Source organism: Plasmodium brasilianum, chromosome 7, assembly GCF_023973825.1.
Source record: "Plasmodium brasilianum strain Bolivian I chromosome 7, whole genome shotgun sequence".
In the NCBI taxonomy this organism is placed as follows: domain Eukaryota; phylum Apicomplexa; class Aconoidasida; order Haemosporida; family Plasmodiidae; genus Plasmodium; species Plasmodium brasilianum.
The window spans coordinates 1,872,714-1,893,304 of NC_090120.1; the positions used below are offsets into that span (position 1 = coordinate 1,872,714).

The 20,591-nt window shown below is 31.0% G+C and overlaps 8 protein-coding genes across 8 annotated transcripts; 4 read left to right on the forward strand and 4 right to left on the reverse strand.

Annotated features, from left to right (window-relative positions):
* Positions 1 to 50: 50 nt before the first annotated feature.
* Positions 51 to 1,034, reverse strand: MKS88_002123 (uncharacterized protein; the record flags this gene model as incomplete). The annotated part of the gene is made up of 2 exons (XM_067215107.1): positions 51 to 236; positions 405 to 1,034. The coding sequence occupies 2 exons, from the start codon at positions 1,032 to 1,034 to the stop codon at positions 51 to 53; spliced, it is 816 nt and encodes a 271-aa protein (XP_067074417.1).
* A 1,411-nt stretch (positions 1,035 to 2,445) lies between these two features.
* Positions 2,446 to 4,518, forward strand: MKS88_002124 (tubulin delta chain; the record flags this gene model as incomplete). The annotated part of the gene is made up of 1 exon (XM_067215108.1): positions 2,446 to 4,518. The coding sequence occupies one exon, from the start codon at positions 2,446 to 2,448 to the stop codon at positions 4,516 to 4,518; it is 2,073 nt and encodes a 690-aa protein (XP_067074418.1).
* A 285-nt stretch (positions 4,519 to 4,803) lies between these two features.
* On the reverse strand, positions 4,804 to 6,330 carry MKS88_002125 (uncharacterized protein; the record flags this gene model as incomplete). Its single annotated transcript, XM_067215109.1, has 4 exons — positions 4,804 to 5,553; positions 5,842 to 5,891; positions 5,992 to 6,073; positions 6,298 to 6,330. 4 exons carry the CDS (start codon positions 6,328 to 6,330, stop codon positions 4,804 to 4,806), a joined length of 915 nt encoding a protein of 304 aa, XP_067074419.1.
* A 1,080-nt stretch (positions 6,331 to 7,410) lies between these two features.
* Positions 7,411 to 9,159, reverse strand: MKS88_002126 (histidine--tRNA ligase; the record flags this gene model as incomplete). The annotated part of the gene is made up of 1 exon (XM_067215110.1): positions 7,411 to 9,159. One exon carries the CDS (start codon positions 9,157 to 9,159, stop codon positions 7,411 to 7,413), a length of 1,749 nt encoding a protein of 582 aa, XP_067074420.1.
* A 1,223-nt stretch (positions 9,160 to 10,382) lies between these two features.
* Positions 10,383 to 13,802, forward strand: MKS88_002127 (TFIIH basal transcription factor complex helicase XPD subunit; the record flags this gene model as incomplete). The annotated part of the gene is made up of 1 exon (XM_067215112.1): positions 10,383 to 13,802. One exon carries the CDS (start codon positions 10,383 to 10,385, stop codon positions 13,800 to 13,802), a length of 3,420 nt encoding a protein of 1,139 aa, XP_067074421.1.
* Positions 13,803 to 14,371: 569 nt separating this feature from the next.
* MKS88_002128 (uncharacterized protein) lies at positions 14,372 to 14,809 on the reverse strand (the record flags this gene model as incomplete). Its single annotated transcript, XM_067215113.1, has 1 exon — positions 14,372 to 14,809. One exon carries the CDS (start codon positions 14,807 to 14,809, stop codon positions 14,372 to 14,374), a length of 438 nt encoding a protein of 145 aa, XP_067074422.1.
* A 1,503-nt stretch (positions 14,810 to 16,312) lies between these two features.
* MKS88_002129 (ATP synthase-associated protein) lies at positions 16,313 to 16,747 on the forward strand (the record flags this gene model as incomplete). Its single annotated transcript, XM_067215114.1, has 1 exon — positions 16,313 to 16,747. The coding sequence occupies one exon, from the start codon at positions 16,313 to 16,315 to the stop codon at positions 16,745 to 16,747; it is 435 nt and encodes a 144-aa protein (XP_067074423.1).
* Positions 16,748 to 18,331: 1,584 nt separating this feature from the next.
* Positions 18,332 to 19,560, forward strand: MKS88_002130 (AP2 domain transcription factor; the record flags this gene model as incomplete). Its single annotated transcript, XM_067215115.1, has 3 exons — positions 18,332 to 18,419; positions 18,568 to 18,955; positions 19,104 to 19,560. The coding sequence occupies 3 exons, from the start codon at positions 18,332 to 18,334 to the stop codon at positions 19,558 to 19,560; spliced, it is 933 nt and encodes a 310-aa protein (XP_067074424.1).
* Between the last annotated feature and the right edge of the window lie 1,031 nt (positions 19,561 to 20,591).

A 20,591-nucleotide genomic window follows, 5' to 3' on the forward strand; every position in this document is an offset into this window, starting at 1 on the left:
ATGGGCTAGACTGGTTAAGTATAGGGGCACCTTTTTTTGGAGCCAAACACCTAAATATCTATCGACTTAATTTTTAATAAAGGCAAATGTAACACAATCTTATTATGGGTGAGAAATGCATTTTCTACGTACAATAGTTGTACATTGTTTTCTTTTTTGGAGTTTATCAGTTTTCCCCTTATGTTCCATTTGTTCTCTTTCGATTCCTTCAGTTCATTTAACGTGTCAGTTATTGCCTGATCCCGAAAAAAAAAAAAAAAAATAAAGGGGGGGGGGAAAAAAACATACATAGAAACATGCATACGTACGTATGCGCAGAAATATGTATAATGTGTGCATATGCAGATAAGTATACAAAGGTTAACGTAGGAACACACCTACAGAAATGGCGTAAAAATATTAACAATGTCTTTGCATATCCGTATGAACGATGAGAAAAAGCACAAAGAGGGATAGTTGTCATGTATTCTTTCTTCTTTTTTTTCTTCTTTTTTTTCTTCTTTTTTTTCTTCTTTTTTTTCTTCTTTTTTTTCATCTTTTTTTTCATCTTTTTTTTCTTCTTCTTTTTCTTCTTTTTTTTCTTCTTCTTTTTCTTCTTTTTTTTCTTCTTTTTTTTCTTCTTCTTTTTCTTCTTTTATTGTTTTTTTCCATTTTGTATGACTTACTAATTGAAATGAAAAAAGAATTTTATTATATAAGCTCCTGCTTATAACTCTTTTCTGTAAATACATATTAAGAAGGTAAATAAGGGACTCCCCTATAACAAAATGGAAATGAATATCATCAATGATTGGTATTTTTATATGATAGCACTGTCCATTATATCTGTTAATATTTATACACAAATAATGCTTATCATTGTTTTTGTTCTCTTCATTTGGTTTGCTCAACCCTTTGAGTGAATCTTCATCATTATTTTTATTCCTTCTACATCTGTTGAACTTTTTACATTCGTCTGAGTGTTTTATTAATGGTGATGGTAAGCTATCTTCATTGATGTTTTCAAAATTTTGAAAAAAAAGTTTGTCATCCATCCATGAAGGGGCGATAGTAAAGGTTAGCAGCAGGGGGGGAGGAAGTACATAGAAGTGTATATACGTAAGGATGCTCTTTAGTACGGATGCCTTTTAGTATGTGTGCGCTTATGTATGAGCTTACGCACGTATGCACATGTACGTATGTAACATTAAGTATAAGCGGGCTGATTCGTACTGTATAAATGGTTAGCCGAACTTCTGGGCACTTGACTTGCATTATGCTCTTAAGTAACGCAGATTGTATGGAATGTTATCCCACTTATTTGCTGCCCCTTATGCTATATTTGATGTATTATATTATTTTATTTCGTTATACATTATTTCATTTCATTATACATTATTTTATTTTATTATTTTTTATTTCATTTCATTATATATCATTTTATTTCATTATACATTATTTTATTTTATTATTTTTTATTTCATTTCATTATATATCATTTTATTTCATTATTTTTTATATCATTTTTTGAGGTATTTTCTTCACTTTCCCGAGAAGCTTTGTACTCATCAGAGTCAAGTTAAAAACATCATAATATAGAATGATGTGTATGAATTGTGTATGTATGCACATGTATGTGTTCTGCTTGATCACCTATGACAAAAATGTAGAAGTACGCTAAATAGATAAGAGGAAAACACTTCTCTTTTTCGACTCTTATATGTCAAGAAGAAAAAAAAAAAAAAAAAAAATAGAAAAAGCACTATCTGTAAAAAATATATTTTTTATTTTTGTTTTGTTATGCTTTATTATGTTTTATCATATTTTATCAAGTTTCGTTATGATTTACCATATTTTTTTATGTTTTATGTTTTATTTTTTTTTAAATCAGGTTAAGGAAAAAGGTATTTTTGGCTAGTCAGTAGTACATAGGGAATAGAGAAAAAAAAAAAAAAAAAAAAAAAAAATTTTCTACACATTGAGCAAAAAAAAAAAAAAAAAAACCCCTCTACACATAAAGCGCTATAAAGACAAGGTAATAGAATGCAAACAAAATTAACTTATGACAAAACAGAAGTTTATAATTTTTTTTTTTTTTTTTTTGATTAGTTAAATTAAATTATTCATTTAATTTGTCAAAGTGTGCATCGTTGGACGCATTTATGTTTTTGTTTAATGAGTACAGGTTTGCGTGAGCAACACAGGTATTGTGTATTCGGCACTCTGTATGTGTGTGAACGGGCAAGTGAATGGGGGTATAAATATGCACTAGATAAAATATGCCCCCATTGCACACATGCGCACGTGAAAATTTGTATGTACGTATATGTGTATGTGCACATGCCTCACGTGAATACACTGCACGTACATATGCTTCTACAGTAAGACCATACGTTGTACGCTTTCTTTTTTTTTTTTTTTTTTTTTTTTTGGGAACTCTCTATAAAAGTATAACTCACTTCCATCATGACGGTGCTGACCATTCAAGTAGGACAATGCGGGAATCAACTCGGCTTTGCATTTTTCGACATAATGTACAAACATATATGTGCATCAAAAAATGAAAATTTTAGAAATATGTTAGTTAATATGTATTTCGATGAGGAATGCCATTACGAAAACAACCTCTTTCCAGTCATTGAATATGATGCATATAATTATAACAAAGGAAGAAAATGCTACATACATGAAAATAATAACATACCTTGTTTAAATAATTATATTGCAAGGTGCATTTTAATTGATATGGAACCTAAAGTGATTGAAAAGTGCTTGTATTCAAATTTATCAGACAAAAATTGCAACGATTGTAGTTATACAAGCAAAAAAAGTAAAAAAACGAAGGAAAATTATGATCATGGTCAGACGGAAAGGACAACAGGAGGGGAGACGGGTCAGAAATATGTTTGCGGTCTTGAAGAATATTATGAACCTGTAAATAATTTTGTAAAAATATTTAATAAGGACCATAAGGGATGTACCGGGGGGGAGAAGTCTTATAATGGATCTGAAGTGAAGCAGTACAGCCACTCCTATGGGCAGTATAGTGAACCCGATGGGTCGAATAATTTCCCAGATGAGCAGTTTAATTTATCTGAAGTGCAGCATAATTTTCCGGATGGGCTATACAATGGGGGAGAAAAAAAAGGTAGAAAAATCAAAAGTGAATATTATATCAACGAATGGAAATATAACAACACCAATTTTGTGTATGGCTTGAACGGGTCAGGAAATAATTGGTCATACGGTTTTAATGTTCATGCAAAAAATATTTGTGAACATTTTATTAATTTAGTAAATAAAGAGTTCGAAAAAAATGATATGAAAGAAAGTATAGATAATATATTATTGTTTCATAGTTTAGCAGGCGGTAGTGGAAGTGGTATCAGTTCGTATATATCGTACATGTTAAAAGATGAATTTCCCAAAATCAATTTATTTAATATATGCGTCCTTCCTTATATGTTTGGGGAAATTAGTGTACAGAGTTTGAATTCTATATTATGTTTGTCCTCCCTTTATGATGTGTCCGATTGTTTGATCCTTTTTGAAAATGATAAATTTGAATTAATGTGTAAAAGAATTAATAATGAAAATATAAATACAGATGAGATTAATAAATACATTAGCTTATTTTTAGCTTATACCATTGGGTTACCCATAGATTTTACTAATTTAAAAAATAGCAATACGTATAAATATTCGAATATTATGAATTGCATATTGGCAGATCTGTGTTGTCATCCTAACTATAAATTATTATCAACACGTTATCTACCACAAGTTTTTAAAGAAAATATGAAATTTGAACAAAATTCTTTTAACATGTTATTAAAGCGAATGCATAAAATGGTAATAAAGGGTAGTATACTAGACTCTGATGTGACGAATACCAAAGGTATGATACCAATGACTGAGTCGTCTAACTTGGATGACTACTTTGCTCGCTTGCCGTCCAGGAGTTTACATAAGAGCGATATTTTTTCCAGAAATATACACATACCTATATATTTAAACGAGGCTCTTAGCAAGTCTTACGTGAATAGAGAGTATAACGCAATATTTTTAAAAAAAAATGCAAAAAGTTATTCGTCCAAAGGTCAAACCAGTCATCGCACACATCAGGCTCAACACATGCATCATTTAAAAAATATCACAGAGCCCCTATCCGGAAACAATTACACTCATAATAATATCATTTTTAACTGCAAAATGATAATGCGGGGAGAAATTAACGAAAATATTAATCTGGACTTATTTAAAAACCACGTTTTATATAATAACAAATCATTACATCCGATGGAGGTATATATTGATGAAAGCAAACACTTTTCCCATAACAGTTTATCTATGATATCGAATTGCTTAAGTCCAATACCAACTTTAAAAAAAATTTTGCAAAAAGCCAAAATGTTATATGCAACAAATGCGTATATTTATCAGTACAACAATTACGGTGTAACACATGACCATGTTCATAATTCTTTGATGTCCGTGGAGCAGATTGTTAACTCGTACGAAAATTTATCCTGTGAGTAGAAGCTTCATGAGGGGGGGGGGAGAATCCATACATCCACATCCAGATCGCATGAATGTACGTATTGAAGTGAATGCACATGTATGTATATATGAATGTACTGAAGCAAGTATATATATATGCATGTACAATGGAGGAGCAGTCTCGATGTATTTCTGTTTTTTAAAATTACTTTTCACATTTTCCATATTTTTCACATCTTTACAATGTACACACATATATTATCACGTATGCGTGAGAAGAGAGCCATTTTAACCCTAACTACACTTTTATACTATATCAACCACTTAAATTTCCTGGTTTTGCTTAAAAAAGTTAATGAAATTTTGGAATTGCGTTAAATCTTCGTTTTGTTCTAAGTTCTCTGTTTCTTCGTTTTTTAATTTACTGTTGTTGGCACCTCCGTTACTGTACATGTAAATGTCACTATTTCCACGATTGTAACTATTATGAACATGGTCATAATTTTGAGTAAAATTGTTCCTGTTGTTTGTATTACGGTCATTGGGAGGATTTTTATTTAAATTAATTCTGTATCCGTCTTCATTCTTAAACGGGTGCTTATTAAAATAACTCTCTTCTACCACACTGGACAATTTGTCTTTATTGTTAAAATTATTCATCATACTATTTTTGCTATTTAAAAATTTTTTTTTCATGTTTTTTGCGTATTTCATATTATTAGCATTATGCATATTTTGCATATTTGGCGCATTTCTGTATTTGACATTTTTCGAATATAGTAAGTCCTCCTCAAAACGGGGTTGAGTGAAAATACTGGTTTTTAAATTATCATCATAAATATTATCGGCATTTTCAATTTGGTAATTTTGTTGTTGCTCTATTCTCCTATCAATATGTTTTTGTACCCAATCTTTGAAGCTATTTTCATCCAAATTATAATTGAACCACATACTTTTGTCTGCGTGGTGAGCCCACGGCTTTTCATGAGTGTAGTCATATTTCATGAAAACCTTATTTTCTTTTGTAGCTATTTGTACTTGTGTTTCCAAATTGACATCCTGCTGTTCCTCATTCTGCAAAGGTGGGAAAAAGGGGAGGTGTTAACTGCGCTAGTTCGTTATTCTGTTAGGGCATTTTTGCTTCATCACTTTGATGTTCTACTGATCTGCAGCTCAACTGCTTTATTGTTTTATTTTATCATTTTACCGTATTATCAATTTATCATTTTGTTATTTTTTTTTTCATTTTTATTTTCACTTAATTTTTTATTTTAATTTTTATTTTCACTTAATTTTTTATTTTTATTTTTATTTTTATTTTCATTTTTATTTTCATTTTTCTTTTTTTTTTCCTTTTTTAACCTCCGCTTCCTTCCTCGCGTACGCATTGCCGTTCAGATTATTTTTGTTCCCTACATTAATATAGAAAAAAAAAAAAAAAAAAAAAAAAAATATATTATTTCAAAATTTAGATCTTTTTTGGTGAATTTTCATATTTGCCTTTTCCTTTACCTTCGTTTTCGTCTTTGCTTAATTCGGTTTCCCTGTAGAAATCATCAAAATTGGCTTCGGTTGAATTTCCAAACACAATTACCTGAACACGCAAGAAAAAAGTTCACCCATGTGTGTAATCGCAAACATGCATTTATGCTCGTATGCACATATTTATTCATGTATGTAAATATAATATATATATTTATATATATATATATATATATATATATATATATATATATATGCACATATATGTATATAAATATGAGTGTACGTGTGTTCCCACGTAGCAAGGAATAAATGCAACCGCGTAGAAAAACAGACTTGTATGTTATCTTCTTCATCGCTGTCCTCCATGGATTTTATTCTTCCAAGTCATAAATAATGGCACTTGTGTAACTGTAGGGCTTATATTTATTACTTTTATATGCATAAGTGCAGAAAGAATGTGTGATGAGCTTGAATTTCTTTTTCTTTTTTTATCTGAAAAAGCATTATAACATACAAGAATTATTACATAGCGTTATGTTAATACATCATGCTGACTTAAATGTGGACCCTATGCAATACATACTTTTCAGAATTTTACAATATATTGAAATGATAAAAAGTAAAATTTAACTGCTATTTGAACTGAAGAAACTTCTTCTTTTTTTTACTATTCAGAAGGTATTGCAGTTTGGTCTGTATTCCTTTGTTAAAAATATATAGTAAATAATTTTTCGTATGAACAAGTCATAAAAAAAAAAAAAAAAAAAAAAAAGAAATTGGCTAATACATGGGGAGAAAGGAATAAATTAAGAGGTATTTTGAAAAAATTAAAGAAAAAAAAAAAATTCAAGGAAAGAGAAATATTTTAATTGCACTCTAAAGAGTAAATCATAGTTTAGTAAGCTAAATGTAAACAGGAAAATAGAGGTTTTAAAAAAAAAGAATAAGGAAAATATTCGTACAAAAAAATGTTAATTTTGATTTTAATTCTCAAGGATATAATTTATAAATGGTGAGAAAAAAAAAAAAAAAAGGAAAAAGAAAATAAAATAAAAGAAATGAAATACAGTAAAATATAATAAAATAAAGCATGACTAAATAAAAACACGTACGACGCAAAAACAGGCAAAAACAAACATGCAAAAACTAAAAAAAAAAAAAAAAAAGGAAAAAAGGCAATGAGTTCAGTAAAATGGCGTATCAAACGTGAATAATTAATTAAGATGGAAAGGGGCTGATGGAAGAATTTATAACAGCAATGCGTCTAAAGTGCAATTGCTTGAGTGCTCAAAGTGGAGAAGCAAGACGTAGAGAATTTACACATATACATATATATACATATATGTATATACTTACATGGCCTCGTATACCTTTACATATATACACGTATGACTGTAACCAAATGACGGCGCCTACTCCTTTACCCAATTACGCATGGATTAACCGCTAACCGTAGAACGATAAAATATTACTCGAATTTACAATGTCCTGTTTTCCTGTTTTCAAATTTTTCAGGAGAAATAGTTTATCGTTTTCTTCGAAAAATAGAAAATATTCGGCGTGCAAAGCGTTAGCTTTTTTTAAAGCTTTAGATAGATTTAGATTATTTTGCAATAAGGCGTAAACTTTAAGGTTGTTCCTTCGTAGTTCATGTAAAATTTCGTAGTATTCTTTATGTGCATGTTCATGTATATTTTCTTGTGCGATATAAGGAAAAAAGGACACGATGTTTATATTTTTTTGTAAATTGTTGAACTCATCAGTATCGCAGTCATTGATGTTTCTGCTTCTGCTTCTGCTTCTGCTGCCCGTGTTCTTCTGCTTGTTGTTCTTGTTGAAAAGTATTTCAGTTATTACTACATCACCCATTCCAAAGCCTACAGCTGGTATTTGCCGCTTGTTCAATGAAAAATCGTAACGACCACCTCCGCATATTGCTCTATACTTTTTAGGCTTGTAAAAAACTTCGAAGATGACTTTATTATAATAATCCAACCCTCTTACTGTTGTTAAATCTATTTGAAAAAAGGAGTGAAAATTAATTTTTCTTAAATAAGATAAAACGCTTTTCAAATCAGTTAAGATGGATGTATTAAAGTTAAGGAACAATTCAAGATTATTATATGACTGTATATTTTGAAGAACTGTTGTAAAAATATTTACTTCGTTTTCCATTAAATAAGGAATATATTTTTTTAGTAATAATTTAAAAGCATATTTGGACACCTTATGGTATTTATCAAGTATATGTAATATTCTCTTATGTGTTTCATGTTGTATATAGTTATAAGAAAAATTGCTTAATGAATTTTTAAAAATCTTACATATAATATATTTTATAATTCTTTTATCATTAATTTTTATGACTATGTCCTTTTCTGTTAATTTAACATGATGAAAAAAATATATCAGTATAGTGAATAGTTCGATCTCTGCATTAATATTATCTATACCTAATATGTCAACATTCCATTGGTAATGCTCTCTTTTTCTACAAGATGATGTTTGTTCATATCTGAAGCATTGTCCCACTGTGCACATTTTATGTACCTTTTGAAAATTATGTACTAAATATTTCTTTTTATTTAAATTATCAAAATTGGTACTACTACTACTACTGCTACTGCTACTACTACTACTACTGCTACTGCTACTACTACTACTACTGCAGATTGTACTACTCTTATTGCTATCTGGTTTGGCCATGATATTACATACATGGTTACGTACGTGGTTACTTCCATTTATCGTATTTCCCTCTTCTTCCCTTTCCTTTTCTGTTATGAACCCATCTTTTAAAAACAAGTAGTTAATTAGCTGTGGTGTGATTTCTGGGCGCAGTATTAAATGCCTTTTATTTTTAACAAAATCATAAGCCTCATTGATATTACTCTTTTGAAAAATTTTATAATTTTCTAATACTGGCAAATCATATAAACTAAATGAAAAGCTCTCTGATAATTCTTTCCATATTTTAAATAAATATTCTCTTCTTTTGTAATTCTTGGGGTTAAATTCTCTTATACCCTTTACACTGTATACTACGATTTTTCGACTTGCTCGAAAATGGAAATTAATTTTTTTTTTTAATACGTTATGGTATAAAAAAAGAAATCTTTTCTTTTGATCGGTGCCTCTACATGAGCTACGAACTTTTAAAAACACTGCAATAAGGTACAGGATTTTCAAAAGCATATTTTATGGTTATAGACATGGGGGCAGGGGTGGTACACACATACATACATACATACATACATAATACATACATAATACATACATACATATATGTGTGCATATATGTACATACGTAGGTACGTGTGTATTTATGTATTCAAATATTCAAGTATTCATGCACTTATGCAATTACGGGAAGCAACTCGTGAAGCAGTTTTTCATTTTTATAATCCCATTTAAGGAGCTATTTCAGCATTTCAGTGGTACTAATTTATTAAATGTATACTACCAGGTATAACTCATTTTAAATTTCGAACCTTCAAGAATTCAAGAATGGTATAGCATAATATAAAATGGTACACGTGCTAAGAAAATTTGTAATGCATCGTACTGTAATGGACTGAAGTGTAATGAACTGTATTATATGTTCGTACTTTCTTCTTCATATGTTCTTTGTTTGTGCATTGTTATGAACAGGAGCTATACGAAACTCTTGAATTTATTCACCATGCCTTTAAGTTTTTACTTGGTTGTTCCTTTCTTTTTTTAAACATCAGTCGTATCGCCTACCTTTCTGAGTATTCTTTGTTTTCTTTGTTTTTTTTTTCTTTTTCTTTTTCTTTTTCTTTTTCTTTTTCTTTTTCTTTTTCTTTTTCTTTTTTTTTTTTTTTTTTTTTTTTTTTTTTTTTTTTTTTTTTTTTTTTTTTTGTTGTTTCCTTCCATATGAAGTATACCAAAGTGGGCCTTCATTTTTTGAGCGAGTTTGAAGAGAATTTATTTCAAGAGGAAAGGCAGTTAAAAATTGCAAAATATTGCACAAATTGCACAAATTGCACAAATTGAACAAAATTGTAGAAATTTACGCATTTTGTGATACACAATATTAGGGTTTAGGAGCAAGTGTAATATGTAAGTTCCCTGTATTCAGTGAAAAAAAAAAAAAAAAAACACAAGCGTCCATGTTTGAAATAGAGGGAAGAAGTAGCAATTTTAGTGAAAGGGGAAAAAGGTTAATCCCGTGAATGTTATTTGCAAATATTACATGACCCATTCAGGAAAAACATTACTTTTACCGAGAAATCGCATGACTCGTTCAGGTAAAACATTACTTTTACCGAGAAATCGCACGAGCGGCTTGGTAAATATGCGAATGTACGAAGAAAACATATGCATGTGCGCGAAAATGCAAATGCAAACGCAAATATAAATTTTTGAAAAAATTGTTTATTTTCAAAAAAGGAAAAATGGTTGTTTTTTATTTGGACGATCTGGAAGTATTTTTCCCTTATGATTACATATATCCTGAACAGTATGCATACATGAAATATTTAAAAAAAACGTTAGACAGTGAAGGGCACTGTGTTTTGGAAATGCCAACGGGTACAGGAAAAACAGTGGCTATTTTTTCCCTCATAACATCTTACCAATATTACAAAAATGATGAAGGCAAATTTATTTTTTGCACTCGAACTGTTGCTGAAATGGAAAAATCCCTCATAGAGTTGAAGAAAGTTATAATGTACAGAATTAATATAATCAAGAAGAGAAATGAGAAGAAGTGCAATGCAGATGGGGTACCAGAAAGGAAGTTGAACAGTAGTGAATGTGCAAAGGAGTCAAATTGTATACTGTATACAAATCAGTCTGATGGCATGCCAAGTACGGATCAACCAGATGGTATGATGCATACACAACAACAGGGCGAAGTCAAAAGTTTGAATAACAACTTAGCTGCTAATGAAAAGTTCGGTAAGAACAGCGAAATTTTAGCCATTGGAATAAGTGCTAGGAGATGTATGTGTGTTAATGAGAAGGTTTTATTAAAACATGAAAGGGAGAAAATTGATGAAGAATGCCGTAAATTGACAGCTACATTTGTAAGAGAAAAAAAGTATATCAATCGGAGGATTGATCAGGTTGGTCAGGCTGATCAGGTTTACCTGACTGACGTGGACAATATGGCTGCCCAAATTGACCGGACTGATTCAACGAATCGAGGGGGTGGGGCAAGTGCTGATAGGTTGTCCGAGTTCATTTTGAAAAACAAACATAACATAGATATAGAGGATTATTTTGATATATATAACTCGAAAAATAGTATAGAAGAATACGATAACATGGGCTTATGTGGGTATTTTGAAAATTTTAAAAAAGAGTTCGTGTATGAGTTAATAGAACCGGGTGTTTATACTATAGAAGACTTAAAGATTTTATGTAAGAATTACAAAAACTCCGAGAATGTGAATGTACCTATATGTCCATATTTCTGTGCAAAGAAAATTATTGAAATATCTAAGGTAATAGTATTAAACTATCAATATGTTATTGATCCAAAGGTTTCTAAGTCTATATTTTTAGGAAAAGACATGAGTAATCGTGTTAATTTTCATAAAAACGATATAATAGTTTTTGATGAAGCACATAATATTGACAGTGTATGCTTAGAAGCGCTAAGTGTAAACATTGACAGAAACATACTCAATAAAGCATCTATAAATATAAAGCGATTATTAAAAAAAATAGAAAATTCTAAAAGTTTGAATGAAAAGAAACTAAAAGAAGAGTGCAATAAAATTTTACAAAAAATTAAATCGCAAAAGTTGTGTAGAAGTAGTAGTACCCCCCAGGGTGAAGGCCCACTTGAAGAAGCACGTACTCATATCGAGACACACTTGAGTGTAGCTGCATGTCCAAATGGAGATGGACCTATTCATATGTTAGAGTTGGAGAAAAAATTATCAGGGGAAACGTCGAACGAATTGATACAAGGTATGGCTCAAGATGTGGGTGATAAGAAAGAGGGAACGGTACCAGTTTTGAATGAGAAAAATAATCTAACAGTTGGCCTTGTTAGATTTGATGATAGAGAGCACAGTTTGGAAGGGAACAGAGAAGGGGCTGCAAAAAAAAGGAAAGTGGAAGGGGGTGATGTGTACTTTGACGATGATATGAATCTCGTATTTTCGGGCATGTTGGGGGATAAGAACTGCACAACAGGAGACGATAAAACTGGATATGATAATGCAAAGGGGGATCAGGTGCAGCACATAGAAAGGAGTACATATAATAGTAGTAATAGTAACGAAGCTCTGATCGATGACCTGAGGAGAGTTCTCTCCCAGTCGGGGCATTCTGAGCAATCGAAGGAACAACCACAGCATCCATCGAACACGCCGCTTAACCATGGGAAGAGGGACTCTGATGATTTGTTGGTGGAGGGGAATCTATTCAAGGAAGGAGCAGGTCAGGGAAATTTTGATGGGAAAGCGGAGGAAGACCTTGCCGATCTTCATTATAGCCCGTTGTTGGTAGAAGATATAGTAAAAAATATAGTAATCCCGGGAAATATTAGAAAGTCGGAGCATTTTCTAAACTTGATGAGAATAATAGTGGTGTATTTAAAAAAATATATAAACATATACGAGATAACATCGGAGGGTCCTTTATCTTTTTTATATAAATGTGAGAAGGATACAAAATTGGATACGTCGTTTTTTAAATATTGCTTCGACAGGTTGAAATCGTTATTAAATGCATTGCAAATAGTAAATATAGATGATTACTCATCTTTAAATGTTGTTTGTAATTTTTGTACGTTACTGGGTAATTATGTAAAAGGATTTGTAATAATATGTGAGCCATATCCAGAAGCAACAGGAATATATGACCCGGTTATACAATTCGCATGTTTAGATTCATCTATTGCTATGAAATCTGTTATAAATAAATATAAGTCCATTGTATTAACAAGTGGGACTATTAGTCCATTAGAATTATATCCCAAACTTTTGAATTTTAAAACAGTCTTAACAGCATCTTTTCCAATATCATTTGATAGAAATTGTGTATGTCCACTTATCGTAACAAAGAGTTCAGATCTAGTACCATTATCATCGCAATATACATTACGAAACGATATGAATGTAATAAAGAACTATGGTATGTTATTAGTAGAAATGTGTAAAAATATACCAGATGGCATTGTTGCTTACTTCCCATCATATATATATATGGAACAAGTAATATCTTCATGGTATGAGTTGGGAGTTATATCAAATATATTGGAATATAAATTAATTTATATTGAAACAAAAGATATAGTATCAACAACTATAGCTTTACATAATTTTAAAAGAGCATGTGATTTGGGAAAGGGTGCTATATTTCTTTCTATCTGTAGAGGGAAAATTGCAGAAGGGATAGACTTTGATAAACATTATGGCAAATGTGTAATTCTGTTTGGTATACCTTATCAATATACTTTATCTAAAATTCTAAAATCTAGATTAGATTTTTTAAAAGAAACATATAATATACAAGAAAATGAATTTCTTACTTTTGATGCCATGCGACAAGCTTCTCAATGTGTTGGTAGAATTATTAGGAATAAAAAAGATTATGGCATTATGATTTTTTCGGACATTCGATATGCAAGAAATGATAAAAAAAGCAAACTTCCTCCATGGATTATTAAGTGTATGGACATATCGAACGTTAACTTGACTGTTGGGACAGCTGTTAACATTTCGAAAAAGTTCCTATTGGACATGTCAAAAGAGTATAAAGAAACGGGGCAAACGAAAATATCGCAGGAGCTTCTGCACAACCAGAGGAAGTGCTGGAGCATGGTTAAGTCGGTGCTCAACATGGACGACTTTATTTAGGTTGGTCATGTAGAGGTGGCTCTTCGCTGCTGGATAGGTTATGGGGTTCACATATTAGTATCATTTTTGTTTCTTTTGTGCATATACACACATATATATATGCATACATATATATATATATACATAAATACAAGTACATATATGTGTTATAGTTTATGTTGTCCATTTTTTTTTTTTTTTGGATCGTTGAGTCGAGTCGAGTCGAGTCGAGTCCTTTTTTTGGTGGGTTCCGTTTTAAGTAATGCCAGTTTTTAGGAGACATCATTATGGCATATATTTTTTATTTTATTTTATTTTATTTTATTTTATTATTTTATCGTTTACACTTTATTATATCATCGCTTTTATTTTATTATTTTATCGTTTACACTTTATTATATCATCGCTTTTATTTTTAAAACTGTTTTTACGTAACTGTTCGGTTTGGTATTACAGTTCCATTAGAGGATGGGGGTATGTTAATAACACTTCACAAGAAATGCAGGGCGAGCATAATTAAATGTAATCACTCGCTTGTTCTGACACACATGAAATGATACAAGGGTAATGCATTTGCGCACACCGTTTGACTAGGATAAGAACTTTCTGGAGAGGGCGTAGTGCAAATGCCTGTCCAACTTCTGATTTGTCAGTGGTATAAAGTAATCGAAAATATGCAAGAAATTTTTATTATTTACAAATGTGGATCCATCAGCTATAAGCATTTTTGGAATAAAGATGTTTTTAATGTAAGAGTAATATAAAGGTAGATCTGTGCAAATAAGCAAGTCGAAAGTCTTTGTCAAATTGGTTAGCTCATTCAAGTTGCATGTTTCTTTGTGTTGAATATTTGGAAAATAATTTTCTAGTTTTATTTCATTCATTTTATTTCCTAATATGATAATTTTGCCATTATTTCTTTTTAGTAAACTAAGGTATTTGTACGTTCTCTTCATGTATAACATGCTCACATATGGGTCTATTACATAGCTGGTATTTATTTTACTTCGAATTATATTATAGTGCATTTTTGCCTTATCTCGTTGACCTTCGTCTATTTTGCTTGTACTGATAGCTCCTTGTCTCGTTTATCTTCTTTTATCTATACTGTTCATCCCACGTTTTGCATAAGATTTGTGGTGTGTGCTATTTTTTCTTTTTTCTTTTTCGTCCCTCCTCTTCTATGAGCTAAAGTGGGGTGGATAAGTGGCTACGCCAAGATAAACGTCGAAATGTAAGTCTAGCAAAATAAATGCAAAGTTAATAAGTGCATAGTACAAGCGTTCACTTGAGGAAGAAAAGTTGAAGAAGCGATAAAGTAAAGAAGCAAGGAAATAAAGAAGCAAGGAAATGAAGAAGCAAAGAAATAAAGAAGCAAAGAAATAAAGAAGCAAAGAAATAAAGAAGCAAGGAAATAAAGAAGCAAAGAAATAAAGAAGCAAAGAAATAAAGAAGCGAAGAAATAAAGAAGCGAAGAAATAAAGAAGCGAAGAAATAAAGAAGCAAAGAAATAAAGAAGCAAAAAAATAAAGAAGCAAAGAAATAAAGAAGCAAAGAAATAAAGAAGCTCTTAAATAGAGATATATTAAATTGACAAAATAGCTAACAAATGAGATAATGAAATAATTTTCTGATTACTGGCGGGGTTGGAGTCACACGTGTGTGCTACAATAAATTGCAATACGTTGCAAGATCGGTTAATCCTTTTTCAAAATGGAACACTAGAGCGAAAAAAAAAAAAAAAAAAAAAAAAAAAGTAAACATGGCAGTAACCGTAATAACGGAAATAATGGCAATGTATGATAAAGAGGTAAAATCGACTAAACATTTAAGTATTTATTTTTTCCCCCTTTCAAAATAGCTAAAAAAAAAAAAAGAAAAGTTATATATTTTTTTGTTAGTTAATTTCTCCCTTACCACTTTTACTTAGCGTTTATTACCTTTTTCCATGTGTTCTCATCTTATTTATCATTTAAAATTTTTTTTTTTTTTTTTTTTTGAAAACATGAAAATTCCATTCAACGGCCTTGTGAAATGCCTATATCACTAATTCAGAAGAAAAAAAAAAAGAAAAAAGAAGAAAAAAAAAGAAAACAAACTTCATGCATCATCATTACAGTTATCTCCTTTTTAAGCAATAGGATAAATATTATTCTTAACTTGTATACAAAGGGATTTTAAGGGCAAGCCTCAGCATGTGTGTTGTACCGGCAATTTTGAGACATACACACATGCATACGTATATATATATATATATATATATATATATATATATATATAGGTATTTATGTTTATGCCGCATCTTTGAAGGCGCGGGCTGCAATAGATTTACGTTCCACTTAAACGGTAAAAGCGCAAGGGGTTCGAACAAGAGGACAGAGCACGGTTCATTTAAGGGGAAGAAGGATTAACATATATATATGTATATGTGTATGTGTAGGTATATATACATATATGTATGTGAATACACAGCTATATGCAACTACATACGTGCGCGATTGCAATAACGTTGACCCTTAACTCGCGAAAGAATGAACACATTTAATTTCTTTAAGAGATGTTGGTCTAATGTATTCAGGAAAAATGCATTACAAATAAAAAGTCGAAAGTTTGTTAGTACAAGAAAAGCTGTTGGAGGAGGGGGCGTAGGAACAATGCTTTTAATTTCACCTGTTTTATTTGAACAAAAAAATAAAGAAGAAGAAAATTCTCCGAAAAGTGAATATATATTTATGGCAGGAAAGAGTATCGACTTTTTAACACAAAAAATATTTGAAAATGAGTTTGGAACGTCTATATTATATTTAGCATTTGTTGTTGCATATTTAGCATTACTTGTTCATGACAATAAAATAAATTTAATGGTTCAGAAATTGAAATTCAAATATTCCAATAATATGTTTTCTATTGGTCATCCTAATTATAAGAAGTATTTGCATCAAAATGGTAACATGAAAAAGGATTAAAGCGGTAAGCAAAGGAAAGGACAGGGGAACGAACCACGAGCAGGTTACTGGATACACTCTCAGATATGTATGAAGAATTATATGCTCACATTTCTGGAAACGTCGGTTGCTGTTCTTCCCTTTGTTTGCGTATCACATAGTGTGGATGTAACAAATGGGGTATTGCAGCTTTTCCGCACGGCACAGAAAGCAAATCTTTATTACGTTTTATTAGGTGTATGTTTTATTAAGATTAGTTTTATGTTATTACATTTTATTTTATTATTATTATTATTTTTTTTTATTTCTTTGAACTTTTCGAAATAATATCTTTTGGCAAACCCCTACTCAGTTTTTACACAATTGTTTCTTTCCCCTTTTTTGTATTAATTCCTTTTTGTTACTGCTGCACATATTATGCTTCGCTTGGAAGTACTCACCCTTTTAGCTCTACCTATGCAATGGACTGTACATATACATATGGTACATAAGTATGTACACAAATATAGAATGAACTTTTTTTTTTTTTTTTTTCCAATTCTGTGTTATAACTCATCGTAACCTTATCAATTTTTTGCTTTCCATGCGAAACATTTCTTTATTTTAAAAGGATCGCCCTCCCCCCCAATTCATCTCGTTAAATCGTATCACCTTGTATGGTTCACTTGTTATTACTTTATTTTATTTTGTTAACATGGAATATGATACATCATAAGCGGTGCACACACACATATGTACATGCACATATGGAGTAGTGGCAAGTATCCCACTGCCCCCCCAAAATGGAAATGCTGTGAGTTATGTTAGCCTCTGTCATCTCGTAACATGATCAAAGGGGATGTTGAACGGTTAGGCAGTCACTACAATATGTATTTACCCATATTTACACATATATATACTTATGCATATTTACACATATATATACTTACACGTACTTACACGTACTTGCACGTACTTACACGTACTTACACGTACTTACACGTACTTACAAGTACTTACAAGTACTTACACGTACTTACAAGTACTTACAAGTACTTACACGCACTTACACGTACTTACACGCATACATAAATGTGTACATTATTCGCATGCAAGGATACGAGGTCGTTCGCTGCAAAATTGCGGGCGTTCCGACATCCTACTTCTTCTTCCCCACAGTGGTAAAGGGAATGTAAAATTGTTTTAATCTCTATTTTTTTTCTCTCTCTGCATCATTTTATCCATTCTGCATGATATAGTGTTTAACATTACATTTCTAATGAAGTATATTTTGTTTTTCTCGTCCCTTTCTTCTTAAATTTAAAGCCTTTGCAAGCTTTTAAAATGGTAAAATTTTTTTTACCTGAACATGTTCAAATATAATAAATGGGCATTTGTAAGACGTACTTACAAGAATTTTGTTACTCTCCGTTTTAAATGAAACCAATGCATAAATAGTTGTGCCTACATACGTAGAAACAGAATATATGTGTATTATTTATAGTAATGGGAATGTGCTTATTGTGTACACTTTTGTTTTATATGTATATTATTTAAAAAAAAAAAAAAAAAAAAAAAAAAGAAAGCGAATAAACTTTATGTATTGCAATTTTGCCAAAATAACGAATGGCGAATGGTGAAGAAAATAAAGAAAACTCTGGATATGTTCGCTTAAATTATGTAAATTTTCCTTTTCCCCTTTGTGTAAATTGTAGTTAGCAAAAAGCAGAAAAAAAGGCGTATCAATTCTTTGAAAAATGAAACACGAGGAAATACAATAAAGCGCATAGAGAAATCGCGAAAAATCAGCTACTTGTACTTGGAAATATTTTTGCCTGATTAATTAATAAAAAAAAAAAGAGCAAGAGAAAGGGAAATAGGTAGAGAAAGAGAAAGGGAAATAGGTAGAGAAAGAGAAAGGGAAATAGGTAGAGAAAGAGAAAGGGAAATAGGTAGAGAAAGAGGTAGAGAAAGAGGTAGAGAAAGAGGTAGAGAAAGAGGTAGAGAAAGTGGAATAGAAAGAGAAAGGGAAAGTGGAATAGAAAGAGAAAGGGAAAGTGGAATAGAAAGAGAAAGGGAAAGTGGAATAGAAAGAGAAAGGGAAAGTGGAATAGAAAGAGAAAGGGAAAGTGGTAGAGAAAGAGGTAGAGAAAGTGGAATAGAAAGAATAAGAGAAAGAACAAGAATAGGAACAACCGTTGAAGCAGGAGCCACCGCAAGAAATGCCAGGAACAATTATTCACAAGTCAGGTAGTTTACTAAATTCGTTGGTGAACAGAAATTTATGTACACTGTCAGGTATTTTTTTATCAAAGCATCCATATAAGCCCAAAACAAGAGAAATAATTCATCCCCATATGACCCCACCTGAATACCTGACTCCGTCAGGTTGTTTTAGTGCAAAAACGAATGGACTACAGCAGTACATTCCAAAGAATTATTATCGAATTAAATGGATCGAATCGATGAGAAGTGGTGAATATTTAGGGGAAGATTATCCATGGAATTTATTGCCCAATTGGAAATATTGGAAGAAAAGAAAGTATAATGTAACATATAATGAAATTCCTTGGTTCATTTCAAAAATAAAAGGAGTTTCCTACTATCAAAGATTGAATGTATGGATGGTTCAGTGGGTTGAAAATGGCGTTCATAGAATTCGAAGATTCAGGTGTGCTTTTGGAATTTTACAAGCAAAGCTAGCTGCTGAACAGTTCAGGAAAAATTTGGAAGAATCAGGTAGAGTAGACAACAGGAAATCAGAAAGACAACTAAGAATGGATTATATACAAAAGAGAGAGGAGCGAATACTGAGAAAGAAAAAATACTCCAAAATTTCCAAGGGTCAGTTTTAGTCCAAATGTGCGCACGGGGATGGATGGAAGTATGCGTATACGTGCGTGTATGTGTTTGCGCGTTTGGTGGGGTTAAAAATGTATTTTTCATCATATTTTTTGTAATACTTTTTCCATATTTTTTGTAATACTTTTTCCATATTTTGTGTAATACTTTTTCCATACTTTGTGTAATACTTTTTCCATATTTTTTGTAATACTTTTTCCATATTTTGTGTAATACTTTTTCCATATTTTGTGTAATACATTTTCCATATTTTGTGTAATACATTTTCCATATTTTTTTTTTATATTTTTTCTCCTTTTTTTGTTTATTCTTTTATTTGATAGAAGCGACCAGAAGTTTTATGTATAAATTGTTAAGTGCATACATGAGATATTCTATCGACTTGTGGATTGTAACATTACAGCTGCAAATATGTACAACCGCGGAAGTGCTAAATTGCACATTCACACAATCGCACTTATGCATATGTATACAAACCTGGGCAACCCTCCCCCCTTTCTACCCCATTCTGATTTATCTCTTTTGTATTAAAGCTTGTCGCTGCATTGAGGGAGGAACGTAAAAACGAGAAATAAAATTGAAAAAGACGGGGGAAAAAATAAAGCACAAAAAATATAGAATAAAAAAAAGTACATTTTAAATATAATAAATGATATATGGAAAAAAGTTGTTACGACCAAAAAATGAAACCCATCTGGGGCTTATTAAACAATTTCTGGGGTACCTTTATTTTTTATTTATTTATTTATTTTTTTTTTTTATTTCAAAAGGGAGAAGAAAGTTTTGTTTCTCGACATGTACATGTATATGTACGCATATATACGTGTGCATATACATATGTAACGGCTCACATTATCTATTATGCGATACTGCATAGCCCCTTTTTTCTTCGTAGCTAAAATATTAAAAAAAATTTTAAAATTCCTTCTAAACGTGTATACGCTGTTCATTTGAGCTAAAATTAACATATCACTTTTTCTTATTAAGTAGGAAGCACAAAGAGGTATGATCGGGGGAGTATACC